Raw genomic sequence first — 23512 nt, 5'->3', positions numbered from 1 at the left:
CCAGACCCGAGAACCAGTTTGTAAAGCAAATGCGCGCAACATTATTGAAAAAGGCTGAGCATACTAATCCAGCTCAAGGCCATGCTGTGATCGTTGCTGTTTTTTTCTCTGTCTCTAATGTCACTAACATTTGCATGTACCTTAATTACACCAGTGTCATTGAGAAATTTTGATGGTAAAAATGTCCCTTTCTAACATACTGGAGACGTGATTTTGTATTTATTTACGTGACGTCTTTCATCCACAAACTGATTGGTGACCCTTTAATTATCAGAGCATCTGTGATGTGTTGACAGGACACAAGAGTCAGGCTCTCCCTGTTGCATTCGTCCATGAGAATGTGGACTGGGCAGTTTGTGACTCCAAGGCCCTTAACTAAAACTGTGTGTGTGTGTGTGTGTGTGTGTGTGTCCACAGAACGAAAGCCACCTGAATCCAAGCAGATAGTTAGAAGGAAAAAAAGGACAGCACTTAAAATGGTTGTCCTCTTGGGTTTCAGGTCTAGGTTTCCCCCTCTGTTTGACCGCTTGCTCCCTCGGCCAGGGGGGCAGCACGAACTCCGCTAGCACCATCCTAGCAATCCAAACTATTTGAAACATTAATCTTGTCATCCCCTGGATTGTTTGCATTGACAGTAACCTGAAGTGATGCGCCTCTTCTGTTTTTATGAGGGTGCGGATCATATGTCCCCCAGCCCCCACTAAAAAACTAAAATGTTTCCTACGGCTGCATTTTGTAATGGCAAGCTCACAGAGCAGGAAAGGTGGAAGAGGCGATGCAGAGTGCACACACTGCAGCAGAATACTGAATAAGATGCCTGGCAGCACCCCATTGCCTGCTTTTTATGATGCTTTTACTCGGATTAATGTCACTTTATTCTCCCACCCTCCCCTATACATTGTCAGCAGAGGGAAGATGTATACATATCAGGGAGTGTCTACCGGTCTGGAGTGTAAAGATGTTTTCATATACACTGCAGCACCCGGGCCTGGCCGCAATGTAGCGCAACACTCAAGTCCTCCATCAGCGAGGAGTGGAGAGAGTGCAGTTCAAGTCTGAATTCATGCGGTTGCAACAGTGAAGTGGCTCACTGCCGTCGGCATGTGGGCATCTGTTTGTGTGTTACAGATCTCATTTCCCTCTCTCGAGCATCAGAGCAACAGATATCATCATCTGCTCTCTCTCTTCCTCTCTCTCTCTGTCTCTTGCACTCTTCCCCTTTTCTCTCTGTCTGACTGAGTGTTTTTAAAAAATGCTCTAAGCCCTCATCATTGGTCCAGTAAAAAGGGGGAGGGGGGGATTCAACAGGGACTTTTAGTAGGTCAGTGCCCTAAGCGGGAGAGGTCTGAGAGTGCAGATTTGAAACCGGATTCTGGGTGGCTTCGGTTGTTCTGCATGTGCCAAGGCAAGTGATTAGTTGCAGAGGAGAAAACACAAGCCTTCTGGCTGCTTGGCACGTCTGGAGAACTGTCCCCGAGTTTCTCCCAGGCCCCTTCCAGACCGGCTGGTGGTTTGTTTGTGGAACTGTTATCTAACCAGTTGTCCTCTTTCGTCCCCAGCTTTGGTATGTTGGGAGTTGTTTTGTGGCAATAATATTCTGGGCTATCGAGAAATTTGATTGCCGACTTCCCATTTGCCAGCGGAGCAGAGCTGCATTGGCACTCTGAGGAGGAATCCCTTGATTCTGTAACAGAAAAAAAATTTTTTCCATTTTTTCCATTGGGTCTCTGTCTATTAGTAGGAATAGAACGATAATAAAAAAAAAAAAAAGGATGTGAAATGACAGCGGGCACAGCCATTAATCCTCTGGTCTGCGCGCTGAGTGTAAGTGCCGTTGGCTGAGTGATGTATTTATTGTGAAAGCTATCAGTCACTCGACAAGATGCCTCTAAGCGCTACAAACTCACTGGATAGCATGCTCTCTCGTTCACCTCACTCCTCTCTCTCTATATCTCTATCTCTCTCTCTCACTATCTCTCTATCACACTCTCCTTGCTCCCTCTCTTTTCTTCCCCTCTTGGTGATGATTGGGAGAACATGTTTATGATTTAAACCGGCATGTAGGCTATATCCGTAAATGCCATCTGGCTGATAGTTGTCCACATACTGTAAAGGGCACATACGGTGGTTTACTTTTAAAGCCTTTTACTGTAGATTGTCACCATACCAGCTCAATCAAAGATTGATCTGCTGATGTTCGGGGTTGGGTAAAGGTTGATGTCGGTGTATTATGGCATGTTTGTGTCAGCAGTGATGGTTCACAGTTTGCTGTGTGTCCCAAGTGTGTGTGTGTGTGCGTGTGCGTGTTTATGCGTGTGTATATTGGCTGCATAACTATTTGTGTTCTTGTTTTTCCTGTGTGTGCCAGGCAGGCTGATTGAACAGTGGCTGCCCCTCCTCCCTCTGCATCACGCCCCCCCCTGCCGCCGCTGATGGACCGCATGAGGAAGATCAAACGGCAGCTGTCCCTGACACTGAGGGGGGGCAACAGCAGCGACAAGTCCCTGAGCGAGACCATCAGCTCCCAGGACAACGCACACAGCGACTCCGGTACAGTAAAACCCAGAGCTAGGAGCTGGACACAAACAAGGTTTTGCCTAGTTTCTGGAAGAGTAAATGATCAACCAATCAGTCTATCAGCCTGACGTTCATACATCACTTTGAAACAGCATAGTTATGCTCCAGTGTGATAAGTTTTAAATGATTGTAGTTATATGAATTGTTGTGCATTTTGATTCATCAGCAGGCTGATCATGGTACTTTTTGGCTTATCTAACACATGGTAGTTGTAGGCCGAGACGCCTCTAACCCATAGTGCAAGCGCGAGCGCAGACGGTGAACTGACACATGGAAGCCTGGAAGCTGTGCGCTGAAACTTCAGTTGCAAATAGGCTTGCGGGCATTGAGCTAACCTAGCACTTGGCGTTTCACCGCTGTAGGCTATGCCACCAGCAAGCAGCATAGCGCCGGGCTTCAACTGTTTGGGTTATTCAGCAGGCAAAGGCACAGAAGAATCTCTGATTGCCTTTTCACCTTGTTGGACCCCAGCTTGATGGCAGCCGTGTTGTTTCACATCCACCAGACCGTCACTAAAAACGCAGATGGGGTTACAGAGACGGGTGGGAGGTGCACAATTACCACTCACGAAGCCGCAAAGGGTTTAGTCAGGCATGCGTCACTGGCGGGATCGGTCATTTACGCCGAAACAGCCCCTCCTATGCTCGAGCTTTGCTGCGTTTCGCCGGCCTCCCCCACGAGGCGTCAGCATCGCTGTCAGAGACGCGACCCAGCGACGGCGAGTTGCGGCGTAGGAAGATGGAAGGAGTCTCCGGAGAGTTATTTGAATGTCGACGTTAATAAATTCCTCACGCGCTCCCCCTGTGTTAACCTTCCATTTTCAACGAGGCTCTGATTGCGGCCTCATAAATTTCAGTTGGCCCGAGGAAAGTGAGCAGCTTCTTCGTTCTTAGCCTTGTTATATACAGCACTATCTACTTAAGGAAGATGTCGGGAATTCCATTATGCACTTTCCCCAAGAGGCCTGTTATCCTCGCAGCAGAACTAGAAAGCCACTCTGTCAAGGAGCCGGATGCTAATGCAGGGAGGTCTTGAAGAACCGCTGGTAAAAGAGGAAGAACCACCATTCATGTAATGCGGTTCACCCCGGGGCCTCTCTGAGACTGAGTGATGCAGGGCACACAAGACATCAGAGTGGGAATGCTACGAAGCAAGATTAGCAGCATGTTGAGTCCAAAGCCAGAGGAGCCAGATTCAACGTTGGCAAAAAGAGGCAAATGTTTGTGGCAGATTTGCTTTGAACTTCTAAATTATAATTTTGTTTGGTGTGAACATTTCAAATTGTTCACTTTACACTGTAAACAAAAATGATGAGCGACAAGGCAATTGGCATGAATGTTTTCTTATGTTTGCTGAAAATGAATGTACCTCTGGCTTTAGGTTCAACATACCAATAATCTAGGTTCGTACCCCTCAGGCAGGAGTTTTGCACACATACACACACATACCTACACACACATGCACACATACATACAGTACATACATACATACAGTAACCTTAAAAGCTCTGGATGGGTCTTCCTGAGGATTCTACTGGCTGTTGGACACAGGCGCATACGTCTCAGGGTAGGGTGGAGCGATGGCAAAGCTAATCTTTCCTGCTTGCTTACTTATATTTATTTTTTTTAAAGCATGTTTTATTTTACAAGCATGTCTCCTTCCTCCTCCTCTTCCTCGATCTCGATACTGACTACCTCTCTCTCTTCTCTAATCACTTCATGTTTCTTTATTCCGCCTCCTCAACAAACTTCAATAAAACCGCTCCAGCATATTCATGTTAGCCTGGTCAGCGGAGAAAGGTTTATGGATTTATCCCACATGTACGTGACATATGCCCAGTCTCATACCATAGTTCATGCGCTGAGTAGCTTTTATAAGCCTCCACCCATTCCCAAGTGCGACTATGTAGACAGCACACGAGGCAGTGGACAGGAGGCAATGAAGTACCGTCACGTTTCCACGAGAGCCTCACAGGGTCAGGATAATGAACTCTGGAGAGTGATTAGGTTATTGATCGTCCACACCCGGGCAGCAGGAGTCCTCTCCTTCCCGAAGGCCCTGCTATTGGCATTCCTGACTATTAACGGTGAAGATGTTCCTTGCTAATCAACCTTTTTTTCCCTCCCCGTCTTTGAACTTCTGTTGGTCTAAGTGTTAATTACTCTATTAAAAAAAAAATGCATGTGTCTAATAATCTGTTTAAACCCTATTTAATTGGTTTGGTTCTTCTCTTGTTTGTGTTTTTTGATTTTGAACTTGCTTTCTCTGTGTGTTTTTTCCTTCCCTGATAACCCTCCCTCCCTCCTTTCTTCCTTCTTCTCCCTTCCTCTTCCTCCATTTTCTATTCTATATCATACCCATACCCTCCGCTCTCATCCTTCTAATCACTAATACCTAACAATTCTACTGAAACGTCCCCCCTTGCCTTTGCCAATCTGTTTCCCTCCTCTCACTTTACCCGTTTGGCTCTGTGTATCATTCTGCTCCTCCCCTCCTGTATTCCCTTCTTTTATTTATCTCCATCCTATCCTCTTCTCCCATCTCTTTGTCCCTCCACCCTCGCGTCCTCTCTTTTAATCCACTCATTTTTTCTTTTATATTCCGCTTCCTCCCATTTATTCCCACTTTCTTTTCCTCTCTCCTCTCCTCCCCTCCCCCTTCCTTTCTCTCTCGGTCTCAATGCAACCTCCCTCTCCCTCTCCCTCTCCCTCTCTTTCTCTGGTCTTGCTCCTGGCTCTCCATCTCCATCCCCCGTCCGTATCCTCATTCCCATCCCCCTCTCTTCCTCTCCCTCTGTCCTCTCTCTTCCCCCTCTCTTCCTCTCCCTCTGTCCTCTCTCTTCCCTTGCGTGCCCTCCTCCTCCTCCCTCTCTCTCCCAGAGGCCATGCCAGTACGGGGCAGTGGTGGTGGTGGCGGCGGCGGGGGTGTTGGCAGTGGGGGCGTTGGCGGGGGGAGCGTTGGCGGCCTGCGGGGCTCCGGGCGCTCGGCCGGCGGCTCCCTCAGCATGCACTCACTACTGCAGTCGTACAGCAGCGCCCTGCGCAGGCCGCGCAGCCTGGGCCGCAGCCTCAGCTCCTATCTCAACCACGCCACGCGCCTCGGTACAACACACACACACACACACACACACACACACACACACACACACACACACACACACACACACACGGGGCGATCCAGAACAGACCACGCACCAAAGCACGGGGAGGGTGTGGGTGTGTGTCCTGTAGAGATGGATAAATGGATTGTGTGTCTGTATCTGTCTGCTAATAGATATGGAAAGCGGTAGTGTACACAACAGTGAGTTTGTGTGTGTGTGCTTGTGAATGGAAGTTGTACAGATAGATAGGAGTGTGAACCCATGTATATGAGCGAATGCCTGTGAGTGTATGTGCCTGTGAGGAAAGTGTGTGTGATGTAGAGGAGAAACAGGAAAGAGACGAGAGGCTGATGATCACTTTTATCATTAAGCACGAGTAAGTGAGATTTGGATTACCTCTCTATGCTCTAAAACAGTGTTTTTCTACCACTGTGCCGGGGCACACTAGTGTGCCGTGAGAGATCATCAGGTGTGCCGCAGAAAATTACCCAAATGTCACTCACTGGTCCAGAAAAGCAACTGTTGCATCAATTTATCATCGAATTTATAACCACATGCTCTCATTGATTGTATGGTTGCACTATTTGTGGTATGCAGGCATTGTACAACAGGGTCCCCATATCCAGTATTCACAGAATCATCACATATCCAGTTCATAACAACAATTAAATTAGATATAGTCACCTACAAATGAAACAGAGGGCGCTTGTTTTATTGAGCAGGTCTTGCATAGAAGCCATAATAAGGCCATATCTGTGTATTATTTGAAATTTTACGCTATGGTATGTTTATTTTTTCTTCACACAGGATGTTAGTGTGCCGTGGGACATTTTAAATGTCAAAAGTGGCACAAAAAAGGTTGAAAAACACTGCTCTAAAAAAAAAGGCATAGTTTGTTTGCGTTTGAGGTTGTATTTGTGTGTATGTTTGCTAAGATGTCTTCTTTGTCTATCAGAGAGATCCCGACGTGTGTGTGTGTCCATGAGCGTGTCCCATAGCTACCAGGTGTAATGTTGTATGTGAGTGGGGAAATGAGAAACTAGCTCAGATTTAAGCAGACATCAGATAAAGGCACTGTGCTGAAAAATGGTTTGTGAACAAGTTGGGGAGCTAGCCTCTTAACCACCGCTGACCTCTGGGAAAGCCTGCTGTCTAGTACTTTTCACTGGGAAGCCCTCATCCTGGAGTCACCGCATCAGCCCAGTCACAGCGGTCAAAAGTCAAGCCAGTAACCCAGACTGTACCGATACTGAATTGGACAAATGGGGTTTAAAAGTAACATGTAACAGTAACATTTAAAAAAGATTAAATCAAATAAGATAAAAGCTTGATGTGTTATTCTACATTGCCTCTGGTTGGATATAGGATATGTTTAACACTGGGAGTGAGGCCTGAAGAACTGTTTAAGGAGGAAGGATTTGTGTGCAGTTTCCCTTCCTGTGTCGCAGACTGGCACCTGACAGACTTACGGCTCCAGGGCAAGAGGATTAGTGACTCTGCAAGATGGGGCATGATGGCTACTGTGAGCTATAATTAGACTGTGTTTTAGTCTGTCTGTGTGTAAATGGCTCTGTGTGTGTGTGTGTGTGCAGAAATCGTCCATGAGGACGTGAAGATTGGCTCTGACGGAGAGAGCGACCAGGTCTCGGCCACCTCATCAGATGAGGTGCACAGTCCAGTGCGAGTCCGGCTCCGGGAGAAACCGGGCCGCAAAATCTCCAACGAGGTGCCCCTTTCCCCCTTTTTTGCCCTCATTTTTCCTTTAAGGTTGCAGTCTTCGACTGTAACCCATTACTCATTCTAGATGTCCGTTGTATGTGTGCTGTCAAAAGAACCTCTGGTGTCCATATGTAGTCCTATGTCTGTAAATGGGAAACGAAGTGACTCAAAGCAAGCCATACACTGTGAAAACCAATCAACACATTCTCAGGAGCATGGATGGAAGCAGTATAATTTTATGATCCATAGAGCTCAAGTATCAAACATTTTTCAGCAGAAGCAGACTGTACCTACTACATCTTAATTTATTTCTTCCCACTGTCTCTGTGTCTGCTCTTTCTCTCTCTCTCTCTCTCTCTCTCTCTCTCTCTCTCTCATCCATCAACATGCACCCATCCTCGACATCAGTCTCCTACTGTTACTCCACATATCTGTCTTCCATAACGGCTCTTCTTCAGCTGTCTCTAGCTCACACACACACACACACACACACACACACACACACACACACACAGAGCTAGCTGGTTGAGAGCAGATGAAAGCAGACATGTGGCTTCTCCCGGCTGCTATGCGGAGTCTTCTTTTCAAAATGAGTCTGTTGGCACGGCTTCTCAGGCTTGTGCCAGCTGCCAAGGCTGGAGGGGCTGTTTTTGCAACAAGTTAAGTGCCGTTGTAACAATGTTGTTTTTGTTGTTTTTTAGGACGTAAATAAGCGTCTGTCGTTGCCGGCAGACATCAGGCTTCCCGATGGCTACCTGGAGAAGTTCAGCCTGAACAGTCCGCTGTTTGACAAGCCCCTGAGCCGACGGCTCCGAAGAGTGTCTCTGGTACAGAACCCACGCCTCTGCTCTCGTTCTACATGCTTTTCGGTCATGTTCTCTAGTGTTTCTCTCGCTCTACCTACCGCTCTCTCTTCATCTCCCTCTCTGATGAAAAACTCTTGTCTCCAAACTCCAACTCTATTTGTTGTGATTTACTTTCCTGCTGTCTTTTGTCTTTCTTCTGTACCATCCACTTCATCTTCCTCCTTTTGAACTCTTCATGCTCTTTTTTCCCTCCTCTCCTTCCTCTGCACCTGTTTCTTCACCCCCCTCGTTCCCTCCCCACTGCTTCCCCATTTCCCTCTCTGTCCTCCCTCCTCACACCTCTCTGTCTTTTTATCCTCTCTGGCTTGTTTTCTGCGTTGCTGTTTTTCTCTTCCTTTAATCTGTCGTGCTTCCCTCCTGTACTGATCTAATCCCTCGTGTGTCCCGCGTACGTTCTCTTTCATCGCCGTGGTGTCCTGCCGCTGAAGGATTCTCAGCATTTTGCACTTATCAGCAGCGTGTAGCCATTTACACTCCGACAGGCAAGACAGGCTTCGATAAGCCTCCTAATCAGAGGAGCCATTTTCTCTCTGAGAAAACAATGTACAGTATATCTGAGGGTGGGTGGGTGGGGGGGTCTGCCGTCTCGAATCCTTTTAGGCTCCTCAGCCCGTCTCCATTTAAAGTATAAGGAAAACTTGCTCTCTGAAACCTCGGATGGAGAGATTATTTTGTCATCATCGGCTTCCTCACATTTTCAGTCGTTATAAAAAGGTTAAGCATCCTTTTGTTGTTTGTATGCATTTATATATGCGTTTTTTTTTTTCCCCCATTGTTTCCTGTTCAGTGTTTCCCTCTCCGATGTGAATAGCATTGTTGTGTAAGCATGCCGTAAGGGCAGTATGTAGCAACAACACTTTTCTTGTGGACTTGTGCTGGAGGTTGGTAGCATCCCTCCTCTGCAACTTATGTAATGTAGCCATGCATGAAAATAGCTCCCCCACAAATTAGGTAAATCGTCACATGAGTTTGGCCAGATGCGTTTTGAAGTAGGACTGTGGTTTTCATTTGTATTTTGTTTGTGTTTAGTTGCTTTCCATGCACTCCTGTAATAATGGTCACATTTTTGGTTGTTTTTGCAGTCTGAAATTGGCTTCGGGAAGCTGGAGACCTACGTCAAGCTGGATAAACTTGGAGAGGTGAGGAGGTCAATTACAGAAGGAATACCTTTCTGCCATTTATACCTTATGAAGTTGAACCTCAAGACTCAGGGGAAGAGTGTGTGTGTGTGTGTGTGTGTGTGTGTGTGTGTGTGTGTGTGTGCGTGCGTGTGTGTGTGTGCGCTCACATTTTTATATGAACATCTGTGCTTGTATTGACCCAGGGCACGTACGCCACTGTGTATAAGGGCCGCAGCAAGCTGACGGATAACCTGGTGGCTCTGAAGGAAATCCGACTGGAGCACGAAGAGGGGGCACCCTGCACTGCCATCCGAGAGGGTGAGGCACACATACACACACAGATCTGCGCACACATAGACGCACGCACGCACGCACACACACACACAGCAATATTCCACCAAACAATTCTTGGTAATATAATACTTATGCTTGATGCACTAAAAAATGAATCCATGAGCTTCACTGCTGGGGATTATTGTCAATTCTGTCTACTTGAATTACTCTTTTATCTTTTGTTACATCGTTTAACATGAAATTAAGTTTGGAATGAATGATCTTATCCACTGGATTTCCTGGATTGTCCGTTAGTTAATAGAACCTTAATTGACTAAAAGATGCAAACTTGTTGGAAAGAATGTGTAAAGTGCAGGATATACACTCACACGCACTTGATCACGCAGTCAGATACACTCATTACCATCATAAAGATGCGCTGACCGCAGTGTGTTGTCACTGTAAACTAATGCAGAGTTGTAGCTAAAAATACACACACACACACACAGCCCTGTCCCCGAGCGAAACCAAAGCAGGCCCCCTGTCCCAAGAGTGGTGGGCAGTCGTTCAGATAACAACCTTGGAGCTGAGGAAGGTTGCTGTCCTTTTTACTGTGCACTAAGTCTCACTTTGACTTTCGCTCTTTCCTTTGTGTCTGTCCATTTCACTCACTCTCCTCTCTCTCTCTCTCTCTCTCTCTCTCTCTCTCTCTCTCTCTCTCTCTCTCTCTCTCTCTCTCTCTCTCTCTCTCTCTCTCTCTCTCTCTCTCTCTCTGTCTTTGTCTCCCTCTCTACTGTCTGTCTGTCCACTCTAGTGTCTCTTCTGAAGGACCTCAAACACGCCAACATAGTGACTCTGCATGACATCATCCACACTCAGAAGTCCCTGACGCTGGTGTTTGAGTACCTGGTGAGTCAGTCAGTCTCACACACACACACACACACACACACACACAGACAGGGGTCTGAGAACATCGGACACTAATGTGGCCCAACAGGGACACACACACTCTTACGCACTTGAACACACACATACTCAAATGCACACTGGCAGCTGCTTGCATAATTCAGCCATCAGAATCCAGCAGATGATGTCTAGTCCTCCTCCATTTTGACTGATGAACAAACTGTCTTTCTTTCTTGCTCTTTCTTTTCTTCCTGTCATTTATTCTCTCTGTCCATTGCCCCCCCCCCCCTCTCCTCCTCCCAGGACAAGGACCTGAAGCAGTATCTGGATGACTGTGGTAACTGCATCCACATGCACAATGTGAAGGTAATCTAGACCAGCTGTTGCGCCCCCCCCACTGGGTTATTTAAATCCGTGCTTTTTGAGCAGTCTTTCAGGTCCACTAAACCCTTGATTGACCCTGACCCTGTGGATGATTACCTCTCTCTCCCTCCCTCTGTGTCTGTCTCTGCAGCTCTTCCTCTTCCAGCTCCTGCGTGGGCTGAACTACTGCCACAGGCGTAAAGTCCTCCACCGAGACCTCAAACCCCAGAACCTGCTCATCAACGAGCGTGGGGAGCTGAAGCTGGCTGACTTTGGTCAGTACCCGCCCTGCTCACACACACTTTCACTCACTTGCGCACACACACACACACACACACACACACACACACACACACACACACACACACACACACACACAGCGGCAGCCCAGCAACTGCTGTCACCACGGCTCTCTTCTCACGCCTCCACCCCATGTGTCCATGTCCTCATTAGTGGTCAGAGGAAACCCTTTCCTGTCCAGTGCCCTCATGCATAGATACATGCATGCATACACACACACACACACACACACACACACACACACACACACACACACACACACACACATACATACATACATGTAGTAAATGTCTGTAATGTTATACACTATTCCAGAATCATAGAACATTTATTCTATGAGTTATTGAGTTGCTGAGCAGTATTGTACTGTGTTATACATTAAGTTTCTCGTTCTCAGTATTCTAAAGTGAGCGTGTGGTTTTCTACATTTAAAAAGTGTAGTGTTAGCAGTTCTCTTATCCCTGATTTGCTCAGTGTTTTGGTCTTGTGCAGACTAGACACTATCTAAAGCTCTCATCGCACGAGTTGTGTTTTTTGGGTCGAGGCTGTCTTTGGATGTGACGGTCGGGTTTTAATTATGGGCTGCAGGAGAGCTTTGGACTCGTGTGTGTGTGTGTGTGTGTGTGTGTGTGTGTGTGTGTGTCTAATGTGGGGGTCTTTGCGGACTGTTGCAGGCCTGGCGCGGGCCAAGTCTATTCCCACCAAGACCTACTCCAATGAGGTGGTGACTCTGTGGTACCGTCCGCCAGACATCCTGCTGGGGAGCACCGACTACTCAACCCAGATAGACATGTGGTAAGACTCACAACTCAAACACATATACACACACACACACCAAATAGCAGTGCTGCTCTAGAAACTACTTTCATGTGTGAGATCTGTGTACGAAGATGGCTTGAAGAAAAAAGGTTTCCCCCTGTGTTTAGGTGTGTGTGTGTGTGTGGGTGTGTGTGTGTAAGGAGATACTTGTTTGGAAGAAGGGTGTGTTACTGTGTTAGATGGTGTGAGTTTAAAGGCATAGGGATTGACTGGAAGTGGTGTGTGTGTGTTCATGATTGTGTGCGTGCATGTGTGTACTGGTGTTTTGCAGGTATATTGACAGTGTGTGTGCTTTTGTGTGTGTCTAGGGGTGTGGGCTGTATTTTCTATGAGATGTCCACAGGCCGGCCGCTGTTTCCAGGCTCCACGGTGGAGGAGGAGCTGCACTTTATCTTCAAACTGCTAGGTATGCCCTCTTATCTGCAGCTGCCCCAACCACCCAGACAGCCGCCACCTCCTCCCCACTCCTACTCTCTCCTGGAGACATGGGTGCTCTGGACTTCACTGCTTTTCTTTCTCTTTCATTTCTCTTCTCCTCTTTCACTCCCTACCCTGTCATCACTTCTGATTTCCTCTCTCTTTCCCATCATTCCTTGTCTGTTCAGGTTCTAACCTTGTCTGCTCCCTCCTCCCCTTTCCTTTCTGAATGCTCCCCTCTTTCCTCTATTTGCTTTCTTTCTGGCAGTTTCTATCCTCATTCTAGATGTCCGTTGTATGTGTGCTGTCAAAAGAACCTCTGGTGTCCATATGTAGTCCTATGTCTGTAAATGGGAAACAAAGTGACTCAAAGCAAGCCATACACTGTGAAAACCAATCAACACATTCTCTCAGGAGCATGGATGGAAGCAGTATAATTTTATGATCCATATAGCTCAAGTATCAAAAAATTTTCAGCAGAAGCAGACTGTACCTACTACATCTTGATTTATTTCTTCCCACTGTCTCTGTGTCTGCTCTCTCTCTCTCTCTCTCTCTCTCTCTCTCTCTCTCTCTCTCTCTCTCTCTCTCTCTCTCTCTCTCTCTCTCCTATCCCGCTCTAACCTTTTTCTTGGCGGAGTCTGAGCTCTCTCCTTTACCCTTCCCCCCTCTAATGGCTTCTCCACCTGTCTCAGGTACGCCCACAGAGGAGACTTGGCCTGGAATCACCTCCAATGAAGAGTTCATCTCGTATAATTACCCCCGTTACCGTGCCGACTGTCTTCACAACCACACGCCCAGGTGACCACGCCTCTCTAAAGCTCAGTCGTCTGTGTTTTTACATTTACATTTATATTGAGTCATTTAGCAGACGCTTTTATCCAACATCACTTACAAAATGAGGAATAACTTTCAAGCCACAGTGCAGAGGAGACCTGAAATAACAATAAATATTACTATGCAAAGGAGACCTTAGGTAACAATAAATACTACTACCAGAGGTGTGTGTGTCATCCTGATACTCACTCACTGATAAAGCAGATGGTTTCTGTGTGTTGCCTCCAGCTTACTGAGATGGCAGATGGTTTATGAACATTAGCATTTTGTCAGTAGTAGGGTAAAATATGCTCCAAAAATGACGGCTGTCATCTCTGTTCTGTGTTGTTTTTCAGACTGTGCAATGAAGGAGTGGATCTTTTATCCAAGCTGCTGCAGGTGAGGAGCTCATTTCTATTGTTTTCAATAATTACTAGGAAATGTTATTATGATATACATATACTGTACATGGTCATATATAGGAGATTTGATTGTTTCATTTTTTGAGTACAGGCTAGTATTGCTATAGGCAGACAAACATGACATGTGTATGGACCCTGTTATCCAACCACCCCACCCCACACCCCAAGAAAGTGCAGTTATGTATTTATTTTGCCCTGGGGTGCTTGTTCAGCCATAGACCCACAAAATAGCCAACACCATGTTTACCACACACACACACACACACACACACACACACACACACACACACACACACACCCTATGGGTATTTGTGTTTGTAAGCAAATTAGTGTGATGTGTGTGTTGGTATAGAAATTTGAGCTTGAGTGCGCTGTGTGTGTGTGTGTGTGTGTGTGTGTGTGTGTGTGTGTGTGTGTGTGTGTGTGTGTTTGTGCTGTCCACAGTTTGAGGGGAGGAAGCGCATCTCTGCTGAGGAGGCCATGAGGCAGCCGTACTTCCACAGCCTGGGAAACAGAGTGATCACACTGCCTGACTGTAGGTTTACAGACTTGCACTCCTAACACCAACACATACACCAAGGCACTTGCACATATGCTGTGTGTGTTTTCAAAGCATGCACATTCATACTGGTGCTTATCTATGCCTTTCGGATTTCTAATCATTTGCTGTCCCTATCAGTCTTCTTACAGATCTGTCTGATAACACTGATACATCCAGCTCTCTCCATCATGTCTGACCTGACTTAACACGACTGAAATGACTGACTTTGTGACTTCTAAAAACTCTCTCACACGCACACACAGGCTTGCAGACAGACAGACAGACACACACATACACACACAGATATATTACTCCCACTCTCTGCAGTAACAAAAGCATCAGTGATTGGGTAAATCCTCCTCACTACATCGTCTCTATATAATGCGTCCTACTCCCACTGACTGTCTGCATGCTCTGTATACGCTGCCTTTGTGCTATTACATGCATGTCTTTGTGCCTTTTGATCCAAGTTCCTGGCTGATAATATGCCTGTTCACTCCACAGCTACATCTATATTTGCACTTCAAGACATTCAGCTGGAGAAGGAGCCAGGAATGCGAACCAACTCCCTGTCAGACTCAGGTGAGGCCTTTGTTTGAGTTCTTTACGCAGCAGTCTCCAGTCTAGAACATCCCTCTGGACATACATATGATTCACTCCGTAGGGTCACACTGACCTCTGGGCTGGGGAGTGTGTGAGTGATGGATGTGTGCCTTTTAAAAATATGCTTACTTTGTGAACTCCTGGTATCTATCATTCGGTCTTAAAAATACCTCTGACATGCAGTTGTACGGTTAGGAAATAAATTCACTTGTGTAAGCATCGTTGTCATACTTTTGTAAATGTGTAAATTTTATGCACTATCAGGCCCTTTGTGACAACTGTAAATGTTTGTTCAATCATAAAATATGTGTGAATTTGTAATACTAGCAAAGCACCCTTTCTTGCCTAGTACTTAACTGCATGCCTTGAACTTAATTGCATGTGTTTTTCTATGTGATCGGTTATTTATGTATAAATCTTACCATCATACCGATGGAATGAGAGAAGTGCTGTTGAGCTAGTGGAGAATAAAACGGGGGTACTCAAAAGAGCGCGTTCATCTCATCCTCCTCTCTCTTTCTCTTTCTTTCTTTCTTTCTTTCTTTCTTTCTTTCTTTCTCTCTCTCTCTCCCCTTCCTCTGCCATCTCATCCCCCTGAGAGGCTGTGCGGTTAGATGAGTGGTTGTGCTCAGTGTCATTAATTAAGTCGAGAGCATCTCCATGAATGTTTAATAAGGACCCGATCTCCAATCATCCGCACGGTCCCTCTGATCAACGACTTTAACTCCACCGCCCGCCCCGCCCTCTGCATCATATTTCACCCCCACTCTTTGCCTGCTGTCTCCCCCCTCACTTTGATTTGTTCCCCTAACATATCTATACACACTGGTTCAATTTGTTCTCATAGCATATCTATACACACTGGTTCAATTTGTTCTCATAGCATGTTTATACACACTGGTTTAATTTGTTCTCATAACATATCTTTACACATTGGTTTAATTTGTTCTCATAACATATATTTACACACTGGTTTAATTTGTTCTCATAGCATGTTCATACACACCGGTTTGTTTATGTTCTGTCCCTGAACCTCATCATATCCATTGTTTTCCTGAGATGGTTGCGTGGGGTCACAAGTGGGATTGAGTGTGGTTGTTTTGCTTATTGTCTGTGACTGGGTTTGGTGGAGAGATCAGGCTAATAGTTTATTTTTGCTGTTGTGAATGCTTTTCTCGTGTTCTAGGCGCACGCCATAACTTCCGTCACGTCACTATGTTTCAGAGCTCTTACAGAGATGCATAAGGTTCCGGCACTCCTTAGGTACTTAAAGCGTCACTGACTTGTGTTCACAAGGAGGCGACCCACCACCCCTTTCTCCTTCTAACTGTCCTTGCCCCCTCCCTCCCCCTTGTCGTCCCCCCCCCCCCCCCGATGTCATGTCTGCTCCTGCAATGTTACAATGTTATGGATTGGCCACCCCCCTCCCTTTCCCCCAAAGGGGAACATACTGTGTATTTACAAGTGAGGAATATGTTGGTAGTTCCACACTTACAGTATGGGTGTGTGTGTGTATGTGTGTGTGTGTGTGTGTGTGTGTGTGTGGTATGTGTGCCATGTAAATACAGTATGCCGCCCACACTCAAGGTGTCCACAGGTGGCCATAACCGTTCCTCTGTTGTTGTCTTATGATGTGCGGTCCATTCCACCCCCTGCAGAGTCCCACAGCACGTTTACTGCTGGGAATATGAAGTGTGTGCTCGTGTGTGTGTGTGTATGTATATGTATATATATATATGTGTGTGTGTGTGTATGTGCGTGCATTGGCATCAGTCTTCAGGCATATGCTTGCTTGCTTGTTTGTTTATTTATTAGTTTATTTATTTATTTTCCGTTTTCCCAAACAAGCGAGGCGTGAAGGAGAGGCCTCCTGAGGATCAGCTGTGTGCTAGGCTGAGATGGAAAACAGGAACATGTGGCGGCGCCTCACACTAAAAAGCACACAGCCTTGCTCTGTCGGCTAGCAGAAATCCACAAAACACATGCACACACTTCTCAGAGCGTTTGTGTGTTTAGATGTTGGGATAAGCAGACTGTTGCCTCTCCATAGTATTCGACTCTCTTTGAGTCTTTAAGTCGGCATCAGTTGGAGTGGGCAGCATCTCACCCTCATAGCTGAGACTTGGGCAAATTCTTACATTGCTAAAGATCTGAATGCTCCTAGCCATGTAATAGTGATGGAAATCAGAAGGACTGCGGAAAAGAGTCTTGTGGATTCTGTGAGTGTTGTTGATTGTGTGAGGTGTTGACACAGTTTACATTTTGAGTCTGAAAAAAATGGAAACACAAGTCCCCAAAATAGAGCACTGCTGAGGTATTAGGACAGGCTGTCTATGTATCATGCCTGCAGAACTAGATCAACGTGTAAATTCTAGAGCCATTTTCTTAGGATGTCAGACGGTAAAGAGTTAGATATTGATTGATTTGATTTTTGGTTTGTTGAAGCACTCTTCAAAATCTTTGGAACTGAAACTGTTCACCCGCACAACTTGTGTCTTTTTTTACACACACTACTTGGCTCTGTCAGTTTGAGGGACTGACATTCCCGTTGCCTTTGAGTACAGAATATTACAGTTATTCAGTTGTGTGCATTTTGCAATGTTAATGCAACAGCATACACACCTTATGCAGCATAGACATATCAGAAATAATGGTGACCGACATAACCATTTTATTTAAACAAACTGAATAAGTGTATTGTGTCAAAATAAGATTGACTGATGCTCAGAAATCAGTCATATAGCACTCATCTTACATACTTGCCAAATTTTGCACCATTATGGATTATGCAAAAAGGGAACCAATAATGACTAGAAACCACAGATGAGCCAGTGTTGCTGCAGAGGCTCCTGAGAGGCAGAGAATGCACTCTTTCTTTCTCTCTCTCTCTCGCACACACACACACACACACACACTTCCTCCCGGCCCCCCTGTAATACTGCTTAAGATATGATGGCCCCCAGGCCCACACTGCCGATCAATAGCTATAACGGAGGCACATTCTAACAGTGCTCTGCATTATTCAACTCCGCAGGCGGGGAGGGCACAGAGTCCAGGCCTAATGGTCAAATCACTGGCGGCACATGCATTTGGATGTCATCATTGCACAGTAGATGGGTTTATGCAAATGGATGTAGCAGCAGAGGGAGGTTATGCATTTTCATTGCTAGAACTGTTCACGTTAGAGAAGCCATGGCCACAAGTGGCTTGCTGTACCTTTTTAGATCAACAGAAAGTGTGTCTGGAAAATCTGTAGTGTATAATTTATGTGTTGATAAAACCACAGGTTGTGCATCAGAAGAAAATTATATGGAGTCTGTGTAATGCTTTGGACTTATTCCCCCCTTTGGTGTGAAAACACATGAGGCATGCTTTAACATGTGATCTATCTGATATGAAGATCAGCATCTGTACTGGATTTATAAGAGGTGTCCAGGAAATGAATCTATCTGTATAGTGTTCGTCTAAAAGTAATTTGACCTCGGCAAAATTGCTATTCCATACAGTGGGAGGACGCATATCTCCCTCCATATGAGCCCTTGTTTTCTAGCTTTAGATGACCTCACACTAGTGATGTGATACCAGGGAAGGAGCGAGGCTGTTATTAGCTGGTCGACATGATTGTGATGAAACTAAAGCAGTGATTCTTAGAAACAAAGCCAAACAAACAAAAAAGGCCCACCATATGCTGTCCCTGGCCGGACGTGCAGCGCTAAGCTCAGCTCAGCTCCATGTCGTGTTTCCACATGAGGTTTGCCAGGTCTTTGTGACTAAACCCACCCTGTGGGAGGTCACCGCAAGGCCAGAAACCTGCAGCATAACCCAGCGCTAATACAGTAGATCTGGCGCTCAATTATGAAAGGAGCTTCAGATGGAAGAACGGGAAATGAACCATGGGACAGATGGTCATTTTGTAAAACTCTTGTAACAGAGAGGACTCTTTTTACTTTTCAGTCAGTGCTGTGCATTTAAATACGTACTTGTGAATACATGGAAAACGTGTTGAAAAATGGCCGATTTGGCACGCATCTCACATGGATTTCTGAGCCTGTGTGTGTGACGTGGTAATGGAATGCAGTGTGGCAGTGAGTCACCCTGTAACAGAAAACCCATCTCATCTACCCCCCCCCCCCCCCCACACACACACACACACACACACACACACACACACACACACTCACTCTTACTTTGCTGAGTCAGCCACTCTACACCACATTGTAGAAGATGAGGAATAAGCACTACACCCACATGCTTGCACCAACACTGTCCTGTACAGACACATGCACTTACTCAGATTAAATGACATCACTCGCAGTGTAGCCACTCTTGTATTGCTCTGCTCTGCTGTCTGTCTGTCTGTTAACATGGGCCATATCTATTTACATTTAATTATTATCATCTACTGTATATAGATAGAACATATGGCCCAGCACTGCTTCGTGTATATTGTGCTGATGCCCCTTGAAAGGAAGGAGCACTATTGTGCCCCCTTCTGGACAATAAATGTACTGTAATGCCCTGGTCCTGGAGGGTGAGCGCAGAGCAGAGGTTTACAGCAGTAGCTGGGGCCGGTGACGCACATAACGCCCCGGTTCCGGAACGTTCTGGTCTTGACGACTAAAGTGTGAGCTGCAGCGGCCATCTGCGATCACAGCTCTCGAAAGGGCACAATCTGGTCAACACTCTCACTCTCTCGCTCTTGCTCTCTCTCTCTCTCTCGCTCTTGCTCTCTCTCGCTCTTGCTCTCTCTCCCTCTTGCTCTCTCGCTCTTGCTCTCTCTCGCTCTCTTTCTCTCTCGCTCTCACTCCCACTCTCTCATATCACAGGGCTTACGGGTCCATATGTCTGTCTGCTCCCTGGCCTCTCCTGATAATGTGATTGGTTGTGATATAGTGAGGGTATCCCCCCCCCCCTTCTTGCCCTGTGATGTGCTGTATGCCAAGGTTGATGACATGCAATGCAGAAGAGATGATGATGACTGTTGTGCTGATGCCTATGATTGATGATGGTGATATGGAATACCATAATGTGGATGACCATTCACAGTAAAGTAGTTTGCGATGCTAATTTTAGTGTTCTCCTGTTTTTTTCTTCCTCCCCTCTCTCTCTCTCTCTCTCTCTCTCTCTCTCTCTCTCTCTCTCTCTCTCTCTCTCTCTCTCTCTCTCTCTCTCTCTCTCTCTCTCTCTCTCTCTCTCTCTCTCTCTCTTTACAGTGAACAGCATATCTCGGCGGCAGAGTCTGCTCTTCTGAGCGTGGGGAGCTGGTCAGAGATGGGACGCCCGTGTGGAAAGGACGAGCTGAGACATTTCCACGTGTGATGTGATGAAGGGATTCTAATTTAACTTTGTATCTTTTTTTTGTTTTTTGTTGTTTTTTTTTTCGTTTTTTTGATTTTCTGACTAATTATCTGGTCCTGTGGCATTTTAGTGTGGACGGGGTCACTAGATGTTTACATTTGAAATGCTGACATTGATTTTTCTTTTTCTTTAATATAATATGCACTTCTTTTCCTAACCGAGGTTTACCACTCCAGTCAGGCTGTCATTGCTGTCCATTTGTCTGGACATTGTTGGACAAGGAAGGACTTTTACAACTCCTTCAAATGTTACAGTTATTACAGACATTACAGTTCTCGCATCATAAATTCTGTCATCACAAATTTTACAGGCCCAGATATGAACACTAGAATTTAGAGGGAAAAGGGTTGTTTAGATTAACCACAAAGAACAAATCACACAAAGTATTTAGCAATATCTCTGACAATAGAGTATGTATTTTTTTCCCTATAATCAGTAATTATAATGAAGGAAAAAACATTTTGTGTATCATATGGGCACTGAAATCTGAGAGCAGGTGCTGTTGAATGTCATTTTGTATTAAGATGAAGCTGGGGGACACCTCATATCAGTCTTCCACTGTCCTTTTGCTGGTTTGACAGTCATTTACACCCCCACCCCCACCACCCCTCCTGGGCCAGAGTGCACCTGCGTCTTGCATAGCACCACCTGGATGCTTTTTTGTAATAGAATCTTTTTCGTTTTGTCATCTACCTGCCAAGTTTACAATTTTACATCACTTTCTATGTAAAGCTCAACAGAACTCTGTTGGTCTGTCTCACAGTATGTACTTATCGCCTGCATTGTTTTCTGGATTTTTGGGTTTTACTCGCTCTGTTCACCATTTGTTTTCTTTCCTTTTGGTTCGTCGTTTTGGAGTCAGTTTAAATGCAGCGCATGGTCTATCTATAGACACACACACACACACACCCCTTCTCTTCGCTGTGCTGACTCCAACAGTACTTGCAGGTGTCTATGTGTTGAGCTTACGCCATGCACTTCATAGCACCCACAGCAATAGCCTGCGTCAGCGTCCAGAATCTTTAGCGGTACAGGGAGTCAGCTGAGGACTGTTTAGCCGGGAGCAGTAGAGGGGTCGGGGCCGGTTCCTAGTATTGTCCCCTGTCTGTGATCATTTCAGTTCAGGTGGTGTAACTTGTGGAGGGGGATGTTCTGTCTCAGGACGTACCAACCCATGTGCACTATGCCTGGAGTCAGCAGGATAGGTTTGCGTCCAACTGACCCCCTATTGGCCTAATAACAGATCAACCGTTTAAAAGAAACCAAAGTCAAAAAGCTTCAATACTGTTGTTGTCCCTGAGCTGCCCTTGATATCAGTGCTCAACACTGTTGTCCAAGACCCCCTTGATTACTACTTGATAGAGAAAGATACTGTTCTTATTTGTAACTTCCTTATGTTTTTAGACAGTTTTATATACAGGTGGTCATTTTCAGTGACTGACGATTCTAGCAATTCTATGGAGTCCCTTGAACCTGTGTTTAGTTTGGTGCGAATTGTGACCCCATCCGATGACGTGATTAGTTTGTGTGTGTCTGCGTGTGTGTGTGTGTGTGTGTGTGTGTGTGTGTGTGTGTGTGTGTGTGTGTGTACGTATGTATGTGTATGTCAACGAGGGAAATGTGAAAGTGCATGGCGGTGTTCTATGGTGGCAGACTGGTACGTTGTAAATAGCCTTTAGAATGTTCTTTTGCAGAACAGAAAAGAATACTGTGCAATGAGAGAAACCTCTTTATTGATTATGTATTTTTTGAAAAAATAAGGATATCATTTTTGTTATAGTCATATCATTGATGATGTTGTGTTCTTATTTTTTAAACAGAAAAAGAATAATTGTTACTTCTTTTAGGAATCCTTTAACAGGTGTAGATATTTGGAATTTTTTCCTTTTTTATTTTGATAGTCTTTCTTCCAGTGGTGAAAGTGGCTGTACTAGTAATGTAAGCTTTCATCAGGAGTTCTGCATTGGAAAGCATTGTCATGGAAGGGCTCATAAACTGGCCAATGGCAGTTGTGGGGATAGCCTCCCCTCCCCTCCCGTCCTGTTCTGTATTGCAATAACTGTTGAACGACGCAATAACCAGTCCTTTGAACCAGAACCTTCCCAAGATTTGCAGTGAACCTAAGGCTTTCATACACTAAAATAACACTAGGTCCCAGACAATTGGACCCTATACACAGACCGAATGAATGAATGCAGCCAGCAGCACAAAAAAAACTGAAATCATTCAGTCTTTTTTAATATACATATTGAGCAGTCCATTTTGCATTTGATTTGGAAAGGTATTGATGGGGTTTTTTGTAACTGACAAGAGATGTTATTCTGAGCCAATACAAGGTAAATTCCTGAAGCTTTCAATATGGATAAAATGGGTTTGTTTCTTTTGTGCAGTGAGATAAAGGGGCAGCCTTTTTAGTATGAAACATAGTCAGTATTATTTGAGGTTCATCTTGTTCATGTAAAAGGAATCTGAAAGTGACTGATGTGGGCTTGAAATGACGTCTGTTCAGTTGCCTCTTGCTTTCCAGCTGCTTTCACGTAGCTCTGTAATATCCCAATGGCATTGTGTGTGTGTGTGTGTGTGAGAGAGAGAGAGACTACGTAAGAAGGGAGATGTGCATGGATATATTGTGTAAATTTGCAAACTCTGTACATATGTATAGTTTCAGAAATGGTACTCACACACATAGCAAAGCAATATCTGATGTACAAGCACATTTCACTTTGGGCAGTTCTTCAGAGGCTGACGCCTTTCTCAGTCGGCCATCCAGGCTTCTCTTCCTGCCATTCATGTGAAGGACACTCAACACAACTTCTGAAGCCAGATTTTCTCTTTCTGTCAGATAAAAGGCATTTGCTCAGGATGAACCTGTGGGGTTATCTTTGGTACCTATAAACACTGACAAAAAAAGTTCATTTTGAAGAGAATTCTGAATAACTGCAAGAGCTAATCCGATGTTTTTTATGGCAATAGATCATCATATCCACCAAAGCAAGTTTTATTTCTTCTAAGCGAGAGCACTGATTTAAGCGAAAGAACTGTTTAGTGTGAGGGATAATTGTTGCGTGATGGCTGTTAAGAAAAGGCTACAATAATCATGACTTGACTGACTGTTGTACAAACTGATGTGGCTGCACTGAATCTCACAGAACTCGCCATCACAATATCACCACCCAGAAATAATTGTAAAAAATACATTCAGAGGCATATGTACACCTACACAGCTGGAAATACTATGTTTGTATGGTTGGCATGAATCAGGATAAATGTGAAAACCAATTTCAGGCAATACAATCGTTGGCCAAAACTCA

The 23512-nt window shown here is 45.3% G+C and overlaps 1 protein-coding gene across 3 annotated transcripts in view; it reads left to right on the top strand.

Annotated features, from left to right (window-relative positions):
* The window catches only part of cdk16 (cyclin-dependent kinase 16), a 25858-nt gene extending 2346 nt beyond the window's left edge, over window positions 1–23512 (top strand). The window contains exons 2-17 of one of the 3 annotated variants that reach the window (XM_042099240.1): window positions 2373–2550; window positions 5457–5678; window positions 7270–7403; window positions 8098–8223; window positions 9345–9401; window positions 9587–9701; window positions 10471–10565; window positions 10866–10928; window positions 11077–11200; window positions 11900–12020; window positions 12353–12450; window positions 13157–13262; window positions 13634–13676; window positions 14144–14234; window positions 14745–14822; window positions 20057–23512. In XM_042099240.1, coding sequence (XP_041955174.1) covers window positions 2433–2550; window positions 5457–5678; window positions 7270–7403; window positions 8098–8223; window positions 9345–9401; window positions 9587–9701; window positions 10471–10565; window positions 10866–10928; window positions 11077–11200; window positions 11900–12020; window positions 12353–12450; window positions 13157–13262; window positions 13634–13676; window positions 14144–14234; window positions 14745–14822; window positions 20057–20094 — 1629 coding nt within the window. In that variant the 5' untranslated portion in view covers window positions 2373–2432 and the 3' untranslated portion in view covers window positions 20095–23512. Of the gene's footprint in view, window positions 1–2368; window positions 2551–5456; window positions 5679–7269; window positions 7404–8097; window positions 8224–9344; window positions 9402–9586; window positions 9702–10470; window positions 10566–10865; window positions 10929–11076; window positions 11201–11899; window positions 12021–12352; window positions 12451–13156; window positions 13263–13633; window positions 13677–14143; window positions 14235–14744; window positions 14823–20056 lie in introns of all 3 variants that reach the window. The other 2 variants (XM_042099239.1, XM_042099241.1) reach the window with 2 other exon arrangements.

This window comes from Alosa sapidissima, chromosome 7, assembly GCF_018492685.1.
Source record: "Alosa sapidissima isolate fAloSap1 chromosome 7, fAloSap1.pri, whole genome shotgun sequence".
Taxonomy (NCBI): domain Eukaryota; kingdom Metazoa; phylum Chordata; class Actinopteri; order Clupeiformes; family Clupeidae; genus Alosa; species Alosa sapidissima.
This window is presented reverse-complemented; position numbering and strand designations above follow the sequence as displayed.